Source organism: Pantherophis guttatus, chromosome 6, assembly GCF_059756535.1.
Source record: "Pantherophis guttatus breed Tessera chromosome 6, ASM5975653v1, whole genome shotgun sequence".
Taxonomy (NCBI): domain Eukaryota; kingdom Metazoa; phylum Chordata; class Lepidosauria; order Squamata; family Colubridae; genus Pantherophis; species Pantherophis guttatus.
In genome coordinates this window covers 100,251,379-100,265,143 of record NC_142068.1, presented here as the reverse complement: position 1 = coordinate 100,265,143, position 13,765 = coordinate 100,251,379, and the positions used below count along the sequence as shown (strand labels likewise).

At 45.8% G+C, this 13,765-nt stretch overlaps 1 protein-coding gene across 3 annotated transcripts in view; it reads left to right on the top strand.

Annotated features, from left to right (window-relative positions):
• LOC117675759 (S-adenosylmethionine synthase) overlaps positions 1-13,765 on the top strand; it is a 60,224-nt gene that overhangs the window by 36,622 nt on the left and 9,837 nt on the right. For 2 of the 3 annotated variants that reach the window (XM_034434724.3, XM_087872332.1), the window contains 2 exons: positions 2,007-2,225; positions 4,329-4,511. In XM_034434724.3, coding sequence (XP_034290615.1) covers positions 2,007-2,225; positions 4,329-4,511 — 402 coding nt within the window. The remainder of the gene's footprint in view (positions 1-2,006; positions 2,226-4,328; positions 4,512-13,765) is intronic. The other variant, XM_087872333.1, reaches the window with a different exon arrangement.

Here is a 13,765-nt window from a genome sequence, read left to right as displayed (position 1 = left end):
TAGTCTGTTTCAGTATTAATTTAGTTAATTAACTAATCAAAAAAGAAAAAAAAGAAAAAAACACCCTTAAATTAGCCAATTCCAGAAATAAATTATATTCTGAAACCTTCAAATCAAATTTAGTCAATAAGGATGATAATCAATGGGGGTAATTCATTCAGTCAAATATAAAAGCAAATTCAGATCTCTCCTCTTCTGGAGACTCAGTGTGTATTGTAATTTTAAAGTTCACCACTAGAGGGAGGCAGGTTGCTATTCCGCACGCTCAATAATGATCAAACAGAAAGCAGGAAGAAAAAGGCTTTGGAGGGGGATAAATCCGCCCATTCAAGTCACAATTCTTAATCCACAAAGAAGTCAAGAGTAAACACCACCCATCAACGAGAGGGAGTGGGGTGATCCACCCAAAGACTTTCCAGCAATCAGATACAAATCCTTTTCCATGATGTTTCTTTCGAAGATCTTTCTATCAACTCAGCTCAGTAGTGGCCAAAGAGTTCATGGTATAATAAACAAACAGCCACTTTCCCTGTCTCAGCTCCAATCGAAAGAATGGCACTCAAGTTAACTCTTTTTCTGCCACCACGAACACTCAAAATAGGGGGATCAAAGGAATCAAAGATCCATCTCAAAGTAAAATAATATAAATTAGAAAGGGACTCCTTGCCCACCTGCGATCGGGTTTCCCTTCCAGTACGGTGAAGTCATCGTTTTGGGGCCACCATGACTGGCGCCATCTTTCCAGCCTGTGACAGGAGAGATTCGCCTTCGCGTGCCAGGTCATCACTCCACACTATTGCTCCTCTCCGCTTATGGCTGCCTCTCCGGGGCTGCCGCCGGCATAAAAGCCGCCCAGGCTAAGAAGTTTGCAAGAGTGAGGCAGGAGCAGTCTCCATGCTCATCTTGCTAGCACAGTGACGTCAACCGGAAACCACTTCACGTGATCTTGATTCTATCCCTCTGTTTATGCAGCCTAGAACTGTGTTGGCTTTTTTGGCTTCCGCAGCACACTGCTGGCTCATTTTTACATGATTGTCTACTAGGACTCCAAACCAAGTTTCACCTAATCTGTACCTATACATTTGGTTTTTCTTGCTTAAGTGTAAAATTTTACTTTTCTCTGTGTTGAGTCAACTTTATAGCACGTGTCTGACAAGGTATATATCTACAGGATAAAATTAAAATCTTTCTCCCTGCTAACTGAACAGATTTTTGCATGGATGTTCATAATTTGAGGATAATTCTCTTCCTGCTTCTGGGGTTGCACCTGTATTCCTTGTTACATTGCAATATCAGCTCATCTGGTGACAATTAACAACTTCTGTGCCTTCCATCCGTGTGAGTCAAGGTTGTACATAACTCTCACTTATCCCATCAGATATTTGGAAACAATTTTGATATCAATGCCAGCCAGTTCTCTTGTTTTTTTTTTCTTTGTGCACACTTTTTAGAGTAGCAGGAGTTCACAGTATATATGAACGGAGAAGGACATTACTTTCCACTAGCTATTTATTAGCCAATCATCTATCCCACTCCACCTATAAGGACTTGTTTAGCCAGGCAGAAAACATTAAGGAGAGCCAACACAGCATACGATTGTAGCAGTGGGACATGATATAATCCCAACAAGAATTAGGTCACCACAGAGAAATCCCAAAGGTGATTTTTCAAGAAGCAACTGGACTTTCTGATTTTTTTCTTTGAAGACATTTCATGAAGAAGCGAAACAACGCCAAAGAATCAGAGCTGAAGAAGCTTCTTGGATGAGAAGCAAAACATCTTCAAAGAAAAATCAGAAAGTCCCAGGTGTCTCTTGAGAAAAAGCACCTTTAGGAAACTGTGACCTGGCTGACAAAAAATCTCCATAGACCAGAGAGAAATGTTTATTTGAATCTGAAGAGCGACGATCCTCCATCCTTTTAAACATCTTGCAAAGAACAAAGGTTCCTTACATTCCTTCCTCTTTCCAGCCCAGCCTAAATCTCCCTTTCATCATTTGTTTTCAGATCACAGTTCAATATGTCCAGGAAGATGGAGCAGTCATCCCTGTGCGGGTTCATACCATTGTCATCTCTGTGCAGCATGATGAAGGCATTTCCTTGGATTCCATGCGCAAGGCCTTGCAAGAAAACGTGATCAAAGCTGTGGTGCCAGCCCACTACTTGGATGACAATACCGTTTACCACCTTCAACCCAGCGGCCGTTTTGTCATTGGAGGGCCACAGGTGCGCCTTTCGCCTCACACCTTTCTGAACTGTCAAAGTCACCTTTTTATATTGGACCCAATACAGGCAGTCCTCGACGTACAATCTCAGTTGAGACCAAGATTTCTGCTGCTAAGTGAAACATTTGTTAAGTAAATTTTTCCCCATTTTATGACATTTCTCTCCCCAGTGGTTAAATGAATCACTGCAATTGCTAATAGCAATAGCTCTTAGCCCTTAGTGCTTTTACAGCCCTCTCTAAGCAGTTTACAGAGTCAGCCTCTTGCCCCCAACAATTTGGGTCCTCATTTCACCGACCTGGGAAGGATGGAACGTTGAGTCAACCTTGAGCCTGGTGAGATTCGAACTGCTGAACTGCAGGCAGCTGGTAGTCTGCAGAAGTAGCCTGCAGGATTGCATTCTAATCACTGCGCCACTGCGTTAAATTAATAACACAGTTGTTAAGGGAATCTGGCTTCCCCATTGACTTGGCTTGTCAGAAGGCCACAAAAGGGGATCACCTCAGGATGCTGCAATTGTCATAAATATGAGTCGGTAGCCAGGCATGTGAATTTTGATCATGTGATCATGGGGATGCTGCAGTGTTTGTGTGAAGAACGGACATAAATCCCTTTTTTCAGTGCCATTGTAACTTTGAACGGTCACTAAATGAACTGTTGTAAATCAAGGATTACCTGTAGAGTCACCTGTTGTAGCAATGCGGGAGATGGGTGTCTCTAAATAGGATAAATAAATATTCCTGGATTCTTATTCTTTTTAACCAAAAACATGACTTCCCTCTGGATTAATGCTGGAGACCCATTTTAGAGCTTGGAGGCACCCCTTGTCCCAGGTATACTGACCCACACTATCTGATTTCAAGAAATCCAGGTTTATCTGCCTCTGAGCTCCTTTCTGATCCATCAAATTCTCCTGTGTTCTGTCAAATGTTATTTACCAAATTTCCTTGAACAAAGCAACATATCATGATAGAGTTATGAGACAGTATTGTGTCGGATTTGGGGAAACCACGTTTTTATGAGGATCTGGAAAAACCAGAACAGGTTCAAAAGAACAGTGACCAGGATGGTAGACAACTAGAAACTGCACCCTAAATAGAGAGTTTTGAGGAAACTGGGAGGGTCTTAGAAGAAGGAGGAGATTGAGGAGGATGTGATAGGCCTCTGAAGATACCTGAGAAGATGTCAGCCAGAAGGCCAGATATCCTATTCCCTATCGCTTTGGTACTGGACAGAAAATAACAGAGTTAAATGACAGACAAGTGGATTCTATATGAAAGTTAGGAAACCTTTTCTAATAGTAAGAACAGTCTGACAGTAGAATCTATTATTCAGGAGAGTTCAAGTTTGAATTAGATTAACAGAGTTGGAAGGGACCTTGTAGGTCATCTAGTCCAACACCCTGTCCAAGCAGGAGACCATACACCATTTCTGACAAATGGCTGTCCAATCTCTTCTTGAAAGTTTCCAGTGATGAAGCTCCCACAACTTCCGGAGGCAACTTCTGTTCCATGGGTTGATTGTCCTCACTGCCAGAAAATCTCTCCTTATTTCCAGGTTGAATCTCTCCTTGTTCAGTTTCCATCCATTATTCCTTGTCCGGCCTTCGGGTGGCTTGGAAAATAGCTTGACCCCCTCCTCTCTGTGGCAGCCCCTCAAATATTGGAAGATGCTATTATGTCTCTCCTGATCCTTCTCCTCATTAGACTAATCATACCCAGTTCATGTAACTATTCTTCATATGTTTTAGCCCCCAATCCCCTAATCATCCTATTTGCTCTTCTCTGCACTTTTTCTACAGTAGTGCAGAAGAATTCTCTTCCCTTGATTGGTTTGACCAAAAGCATTATAATTCTGATCCTGCACTAAGAGACACATGCATAGTTGAATTTGTTTTGAGGGTTACTCAAAATTTCCTAAGCCAAATTTTGACAGGATTTCAATTTACGGTCTGGAGGCAAGTATTATTAGCTAAACAAAAGACATCTTCTTTCATCTTTGAAGGCTTTCTTGGTCTTTTGGGGGGAGGGGGGGCTATCATGAAACATTTTCCAAAACACTTGGTAAAAAACGATATTGGACATTTGGTCTTGCAATATTGCAGGGTGATGCAGGAGTTACTGGCCGGAAAATCATTGTGGATACTTACGGTGGATGGGGAGCCCATGGAGGTGGAGCTTTCTCGGGCAAGGACTACACAAAAGTGGACCGATCAGCGGCCTACGCAGCCCGGTGGGTGGCCAAATCTTTAGTGAAAGCAGGGCTGTGTCGTCGGGTTCTGGTTCAGGTAAGTGACATTTTATGACCAGTTTATTACAGCCATAAAACCAGATATCTACTGATAGAATTGTTACCTTTCTTTCTCTCCCTCCCCCCCTCTCTCTCTTGTCTATCATCTATCTATCTATCTCTATCATCTCTATCATCTATCTATCTATATCTATCTATCTATTTATCTATCTATTTATCTATCTATTTATCTATCTATCTATCTATCTATCTATCTATCTATCTATCTATCTATCTATCTATCTTGTATCATATTGGCACATCTGGGAAAACCTGAATCTGAAAGCTTCCAGGTTTTCCCCACCCAAAGGCAAGACCAAGTCCCTGCCCAGCACCCACATGAACATCACGTGGTCCAATCAAAGCACTGTCCCAACTGGAGATGCCTCCTAGTCACACCCCTCCAGCTGTAGGGCAAGATGTCCTTGACTCTCTGAGAAAGCAATGTTATTATGACTATAATGCTCCATACAATCCCCCCTTCCAGTTTCCCACAGCGCTAAATGTGCCAGGCCTGAAAGTCTAATGCAAAAGATGGCTTCCAGGCCTGACAGGCCACCCCTGCCATGCTAGTCATCAGAAGATTGTGTCCTGTAATGAGAGTAACACAGGGGGTTAATTCAAAAGACTAACCACCTCTCCCCTCCCCCAGGGGGACCCTTTGGCTTATCAGGATATTTATCATGGAATTGTTTCACTAGCCTGTCTGCTTTTACATCCCAGCTTTTAACCAGGTAGCTTCAGACAAAGGGTACCCTTTCCAATGAACTAAATATTGCAATCAACCTCTCTACAATCTAGAGTCTAAAATCTTTTTAACTTCGTAATGGATTTCTCCTTGCACCACCACAGTTGGGAGGTGGTCGAGTCTGCGGCAGTGGTGAAATGTAAAATTTGTTACTACCGGTTCTGTGGGAGTGGCTTGGTGGGGTGGGTGGGTAATATGACTGAATGGGCGTGGCCAACTTTTTTTTTTACTTTTAAAACCATTTTTTCTACAGCCGAAGAGGTTGTAAAAAAAATGCTTTTAAAGCCTCTGATGATCCCAGCTGACTTGCCTGATTGGCAGAAACTTTTTTTCCTTTTAAAAACATTTTTTCTATAACCTCTTCAGCCGAAGAGGTAGAAAACATGGTTTTTAAAGCTTCTGTTGATCCCAGCTGAGCCGCACGATCATCAGAGGCTTTTTTTTTTACTTTTAAAAGCATTTTTTTGGCCAAAGAGGTTGTAGAAAAAATGCTTTTAAAATTTTTTTAAAAAGCCTCTGATGATTGCGCGGCTCAGCTGGGCAATGGGGGGGGGCAGGGATTTTTGCTACTGGTTCTCCGAACCACCCGCCTCCATCGCTACCGGATCGGGCGATCCAGTCTGAACCGGGAGCATTTCACCCCTGGTCTGCGGTCTTAATCTAGACCCGATGGCTGGCTTCAGCAGACTACAGTGGAAAACAGGATGCACTTTTCCTAGAATATGGGGGAGGTTAAGTTGAACTGTCACTGGGTTAATTACTTTCAGTATTGGGAATGGACCTGAAGACATAGGTCCCAGCTTTCTACTAGGCAGTTTTAATTTTATGTATTTGGTTGATAGATAAACCCGATCTCCCACACAGAAGGGAGGCTGAAGAAATCAATGTTTGTCCAGTTGCTTTTTATATGCCTCAGCAGCTTCTGCTAGTACTTTTTTAGTGTTCTCCCAGCCCTTCCTCTGCAACTCCATCCACTCAGTCAGGGTCATGGAGGAGGGGGGTTCTCTGGGCAGTTCGGGCATGGGTACAAAGTCCATGCAGCTGGTGACCTTGAAGGGGCTTAATCCGGTGCTACTGTGCACAGCGTTGTTTTAAGCCCTTCTGCAAATGGCAGCAGGTCTGCCCAGTTCTCTTGTTCGTAATCCACATAACATCTTATATATTGTTCCACCATTGAGTTCACTCATTCCGCAGGTACGTTCGTACTCGGATGGAAAGCCGAGCTAAATCCTTGTGTGGATCTGACCAATCACAGGAACTCTCTCCAAAATTTAACTGTGAATTGGACTCCTTGGTCTGAGGAGTCTGTGCAGTCGGTAAATCTGTTTGATGAACATCTTTGCCAGTTTTTTCGCTTATGGCAATCTTGAATAGGCTGTAAAGTGGGCTTGCTTTGAAAATAAGTCGATTACTGTCCAAATGACTGTATTTCCCCCACTCTCTAGGAGCTTGACTATAAAATCCATTGCAATTTCCTCCCAAGGTCAGCTGGAGCTAGCTACTTGTTGGAGGAGCCCAGGAAGTTTCCCTGGTCTCATCTTCATGGCCGCACAGGTGGCACAGCTTTTTATATAGTCCTCTACATCAGCTTTCATTTTTGGCCACCAAAATTGCCACCTGGCCAGGTGCAGGGTTTTCAAAAATACAAAAAGTCTGGCTAGTTGGGAATCATGGCTGCACTGTAGCACTTCCAGTCTCAAGCTGGTAGGGACATATAGTTTTGATCCCTTCCAAGCCAGTCCATCTCTCATGGTCAAGATGTCTCTATTATCTGAGCCATGGGTCAGTTGGAAGTGCTGTTTTCAGTGCCACTGTCAGTTTGTCCTGCCCGGGATTGGGTTGTCATCTGGTTTGCCCCCTGGTGGTCCCTTGTGCAGCTCATTGCAAGGGGGGAATGATGGTGTGAACAACTTCTTCCTTGTGGCTGTCGAATTGGGGTTTTCTCAATAGGGCATCAGCTAGCAGATTTTTTCCTGCTGGGATGTACTTCAGCTCGAATTTAAATAGTCTGAAGTATTTTGTCCAGTGGATTTGTTTGGGAGATAGTTTTCTGGGTTTTTTTAGAGCATCAAGGTTTTTGTGATCAGTCCAGACGTCGAAGGGCACTTTACCCCCTTCCAGAAAATGCCTCCAGGAGAGGAGGGCCCAGCAGACAGTGTAGGCGTCTTTCTCCCAAATGGCCCACCTCCTTTTGGTGTTGGTGAGCTTCTTGGACACCCAGGCACAGGGTAGGAGCTGTCCTTGTGGGCCTTCTGTAGGAACACGGCTGCCATGGCTACATCACTGGTGTCTGCTTGGATGATGAACGTCGTTCTGGGTCCAGGTGTTGGAGAATCGACTCCTTGGCAAAGAGCCATTTTAATATCTCAAAGGCTCTTTGGCAGACCATTGACCAGGCAAGGGTTGGCTCAGCCATGGTTTCACAGGAAGAGACCACATTTTTTACAGTTCTGTTAGGGGCAGGGCAACTTCTGCGAATGCTGGGATAAATTGCCTGTAAAAGTTTGCAAACCCCAGGAAGCTTTGAAACTGTTTGTGGGTGCATGGGGGCTGTCAGTCCAGCACCACTTTCACTTTTACTGGATCCATTTCCACCCCTCCAATGGATATTCGGTAGCCTAGATAATCTAGGGAGGTTTGATGGAATTCACATTTTGACAGCTTTGCGTAGAGCTTCATGGTGAGGAGTTTTTTCAGTACTTGCCACACTAGCTTTACATGTTCCTCGAGAGTTTAGCTGAATATAAGAATGTTGTTCAGGTAAACTAGGTCCCCTTTTTGTAGGACCTTATGCAGCATTTCATTAATTAATTGCATGAAGACTGCTGGGGCTCCCTGCAGACCAAACAGTATGACTTTGAATTGGAAGCTGCCAAGCGGACAGTTAAAGGCTGTCTTTCATTCATCTCCTTCTTTGATTCTTATGTGATAGTAGGCTTCTCTGAAGGACAGTTTGGTGACCACCTTGCCCTTGGCTAAGTGGCTTAGTATGTCCTTCATGAGGGGGAGGGGGTAGGTATTCTCCATGCACACAGCATTAATTTCACAAAAATCAATGCAAAGCCTCATCCCCCCATCTTTTTTTTTTTCTTTAAATAGTACTAGGACCGCTACTCTGGATTTTGCGGGCTGGATGAAGCCTCACGCTAGGTTGGCAAGCTTGGGCAGCTTGGCTCCTGGCACGAATTCACTGTTTAGCGGTGAGAGGGGAGGAAGTTGTAGTCTTCCTCGCTAAAGACTCCTGACAGGTCTCGGTACTCTCTTGGCACCTGCGGACTGCTGGGCAGTCTCCTATAGCTGTCTTCCCACATGATGGTTGGTTCCCATTTGTCTAGCCATGTGAGGCCTCAGTCATTTTTGGAGCTATGACAAATCGGATGAGTTCTTGGTGGTGACCCATTTCTAGTCTGACAAGTTCTATAACAAGCATGGCAGGGGCTCCACCTATTAGTGTTCCATTGACCTGTTCAAAGCGAATGGGCATGCTAGGGGTCTTGTGCATATGCCTAGCTGTTCAACTATGGGGAGAGTGATTGGGCATCTGGTGCAACTAGTGTCTGTGACAGCTTCTACTTCCCCTTGGGCCCTCATTTCTGGCACCACTATCTGAGTCTTGATAGTGAAAGGGTGGATGACTTCACTTATCTGCTGCTCCCTTCAGCAGAGCCTGGAGGAGATTCTCTGGCTGGAGTTCCCTTGACTTTGTTTGGAAGGAGCAAAACCTCCACAGCCTGCTTGGTGATTTTCCCTTTATCCAGCAGCTTCCACAGGTCCTTCTTATCCGGGATGTGGGTAGTCCAGGCTTGGGGGGCCAGGGATGGAGCCAAGCATTCAGATGCTCGGTGACCATGCTGACCACACCGGTAGCATTTGATAGTCCTGGATGGTGTGGGTTGCAGTATTTCGGGCAATTTAGCTGGGGTTCGGTGACCCAGGGGTCTTCTAGTTGGTTTCTCTGTAGATGGCTTCCTATGGGGGTGGATCTCCAGATCCATGGCCACTGCTGTGCTATACCATGCTTGTATATGTTCCAGTATTCCCTTGATGCCACAAGCTTGTCGGAGGTCTGGGTTGAGGGCCTCTGTGAAGTGGTAGACAAGGAGGTGCTCCAGCCAGTCCCTCAGTTTCCTGGCCAGTCTTCAAAACTCCCACACTAATTTCTTGGGAGGCCAGCCCGCTTGTTTCAACGCCTTGATCTGAGCCTCGGCTTCTACTCAGTGGTGGCCTTTGAACTGCCCTCAGAGCAGCTGGACGAATTCATCAGCATCTTCTAGCTCCGGGCCTTCCTCATCATCTAGCTCAGCTATCCACTCCACCACCTCTCCCTCATTTATGGCATCCGCAATCACTGAAATCAAGTCTCGATCGGTTGGGTATTGATCCCCATAATGGTCAATGTAAACCCAGACTCGATTGAGGAAGTAAGCTAGCCTTCCTGGGGTCCCATCAAATGCTCTAAATCGCAGAGGGGGAGCAGCTGACGGGGCCGACTGCAGAGCTGGCATGGGCTGCTGGGCTGGCGCTGGCTGATGGGGGGGTATCAGCAGTAGGGTCACGACCGGTGGCTGGAATTACAGCAGTGGCTGAACCAGTACCAGTGGCGAGGCCATGATCGGTGGCTGGAATTGCACTGGTTGTTGGACTGGTGTGGGGCAGGTGTCTTTTTTTTTATTATTATTATTATCTTTTTGGTTTTTTTTTTTTGTTTTTTTTTAATTGAAAAAGTTTTTCAAATACAGATTTTTCCCCCTTTTTCCCCCCCTCCTCCCTAACCCCCCCTCCCCTCCCCTCCCCCTATGGCTTCTCCAAAATAAAACCTGAATTAGTAACAGATTATATAATACTTTACCATCATTTTTACTCCACCCCCCATATGTTGACCCTTTCTTTCTAACAATATTATTATATCCCCCTTATACTATACATTTCAAAGCAACATTCAGTTGTAAAATTATATAATAAATCCTGATTTAGCAATTTCTACTCATAATCTATCCATTTCCTCCTCCCCCATGCATATATCTCTTAATTCAAATCTTTTACGTATATTAATATAACATAACATCCCTTTTCCTAAACTAAACAATCAATAAGCTAACCTATCTCCTCCCACTTTCCTACAGATCTACCATACATAATATTTTCAATATCTTTGTTCTTCTGCCCACACCACTAAAAAAAAATATTTCCATATATAAATAAAATCCTCAAATGACTTTAAGCTTGTAATCCATATGATATCTTCTAATGTCTTTCAATTGGATTGTTAATTCCATCACCCATGTTAGGGTAACATCAAATTCTAATTCCAACAGTATGTTCAGTATCTTCAATTACCATCTGCCCCCATCAATAATAAATGTTTTCATATATCAAAAAAACACCCGAGTGACTTTATATTTATATTCCATATAGTGTCTTTTGTAATGTCTTTCATCTAGATTATTCATTCCAACCACCGTGTTAGGGTAACAACCAGATCTTCTGCATGCCCCAATCCCATAGTTCTCTTGCCTTGTAGCTCAACATAAACGTAATCCATTTGTCAAAGAGTCCAGAATAGAAAGTTCCAATCCACTCAATTTAAGGCCATCTTCCACATCCCAAAAGTACAGCACTGCAGAGATCTGTCACTCTCCTCAAAATAGTATAAACCAGTACTTTGCCTCAGCTATATTTTCATGTATTTAATCGTCTCTTAAGTAACTGGCATTACACTGTTGTTTAGTCTAAAAGTTTTTATTTTTGTAGGACCTGCTTCTTCTCTTCTTAACTTTTTGTGGCTTAGATTTCCATCCTGGTTGCCTTTCTATGAATTGTATATCAACTGATTGATTTCCATGCTGGTCTGTAACTTGATAAGTCATCACATTAGAATCCAAAGCCGCCTCTCTTGTATTTATAGGTAATCCAACTATAACCTCTGAAGGAGAATCCAAAAGCGGCTCATCCAAAAAGGCCTCTGTAACTTGTTGTTTTTCCATTACCTCCACCTCCATCTGCTTAGCCTGGGTTTCAATCTCTTGTTGATTTTGCTTTTCTTTATTCCCCTCATATGTTATACATGGAGATGTTGAATCCATTTTAAGAACCTTATAATAAAATTCTTCTGCTTTTTCAACAGTATTTAGTTGATATCTTTCTTACAGGATACCTCTTCAGGACTAACCTTTAAAATCCCAGCCAGAACTTCAGCAGACATCTTTCTCAAATCTTCTTTTTTATTTTCCTGTATTCCCCTAATTCTGACCGCAATTTCCATAAATCTGAATTGCATCATTGTGACTTCATTTTCAATCCTTTGTTTTATATTATCTGCATTGTAAAAGTGGACCCGGGGGGGTTCAGATAGCAACTGAGCGGGGTGATGGGTCGATTGGCTGCAACAGAGGGGTCGTGAAAGGAAATTTAACCGGGGAGCAGGGGGACGATAGGAAGGGCTGTGTAATTGAAACAATGAGTGGGAGGGGCAGGTATGACGGGCGCAGGGGGCCATATCATGTGCTGGGGGTGCGCACACGCTGTTTACAAGTAATTACGCACCCCGGCCCCCAATGCGCGACTCGTGTCCTGGGTTGTGCAGAGTCTCAGGCCCAGGGTCCGCGGCTGATGTTGTGTAATGCCAGGTCGGTTGTTAATAAAGCCCCCCTCATTTGTGATCTTATTTTAGAGGGGGGTGCGGACCTGGCAGGTATTACGGAGACCTGGTTGGGCCAAGAGGGGGGGGTCCCCCTCGTTGAAATGTGCCCACCAGGTTTCTGTGCATTTCATCAGCCAAGGGCCCAGGGGAGGGGTGGGGGAGTGGCGGTGATTATTAGGGAGAGTCTTTGTCCGAGGGAGACCACTGTTCCTCAGATAGCCGGATGTGAGTCCCTCTTTGTGAAGTGGGGCCGTGGGGTGCAGATGGGTTTGCTGACTGCGTACCTGGCTCCCTGCCACGTGGCAGCGACCCTGCCCGAGCTACTCGACGTCATTGCCGGGGTGGCGGTTGACACCCCCAGACTTATTGTCATGGGGGATTTCAACCTTCCGTCTGCGGGTGAGGCGTCAGAGGCGGCTCGGGAGTTCATGGCTTCCATGACGGCCATGGACCTGACCCAGTTAGTTCAAGGCCCGACTCACATACGGGGACACACTCTGGACCTGATTTTTGTCTCTGGTCAGTGGTTGAATGATCTTGGTAGAGGGGACCTCACATCAAACCCTTGTCATGGACAGATCATTCACTCCTTCACTTGGACTTTCCTACCGCTTTCCCCCGCCGCAGGGAGACAGAACCGACCAAATGGTTCCGTCCCAGGCGCCTGAAGGACCCCGAAAGGTTCCTGACGGAGCTTGGGCCGTTTCCTGAGACTCTGGCACACGACTCGACTGAAGAGCTGGTGGCCGCCTGGGAGAGTGCGGCCACCGGAGCTTTGGACCGCGTCGTGCCTTTGCGGCCTCTGACCCGATGCCGATCTCAATTGGCTCCTTGGTTCTCTGAGGAGCTGAGAGAGATGAAGCGTCGGAAAAGACGCCTAGAGAGCATTTGGAGGACTAGTCAATCTGATTCCGACCGGACACAGGTGAGGTCTTATATCAAGACCTACCTAGTGGCGATAAAAGCAGCGAAATCTAACCATTTTTCCGCTCTTATCGCATCTGCAGAGAACCGCCCAGCCGCCCTGTTTAGGGTGACCCACTCCCTTCTTCGGGGGGGAGTGCGGGAAGATCCCTTGCAAGGCCGCGCTGAGGATTTTGTGCAATTCCTGCATGATAAAGTCGCTCGGATTCGGGATGGCTTGGACTCCGATTGGATGAGTCCAGGGGAGGAGACAGGGGCAGGCCTTGAGAATATTATCTGGGAGGAGTTTGATCCTGTGGCTCCCGAGGATGTGGACAGGGTTCTGGGTAGGATTAGTGCCGCCACATGTTTATTGGACCCGTGTCCCTCCTGGTTGGTACTGGCCTCCCGGGAGGTTACACGAGGCTGGCTCCAGGGGATTATAACTGCTTCTCTGAGTGAGGGTGCCTTTCCCGCCGCCTTGAAAGAGGCGGTGGTGAGGCCCCTCCTCAAGAAGCCTTCCCTGGACCCGGCTGAATTAGCTAACTACCGTCCGGTCTCCAACCTTCGTTTTGTGGCGAAGGTTGTTGAGAGTGTGGTGGCACGACAACTGTCCGGGCACCTGGATGAAGCTATCTATCTAGACCCGTGCCAGTCGGGCTTCAGGCAGGGGCACAGCACAGAAACGGCATTGGTCGCGTTGGTGGATGATCTCTGGAGGGCTCGGGACAGGGGTTGCTCCTCTGTCCTAGTCCTATTAGATCTCTCAGTGGCTTTTGATACCATCGACCATGGTATCATGCTGCGGCGGTTAAGAGGGTTAGGAATAGGGGGCACCGTTCTGCGGTGGTTCTCCTCCTTCCTCTCCGACCGCTCGCAGTTCGTGTTGGCAGGGGGGCAGAGGTCGACCTCGAGGCATCTCGCATGGGGAGTGCCACAAGGGTCGGTCCTCTCGCCCCTT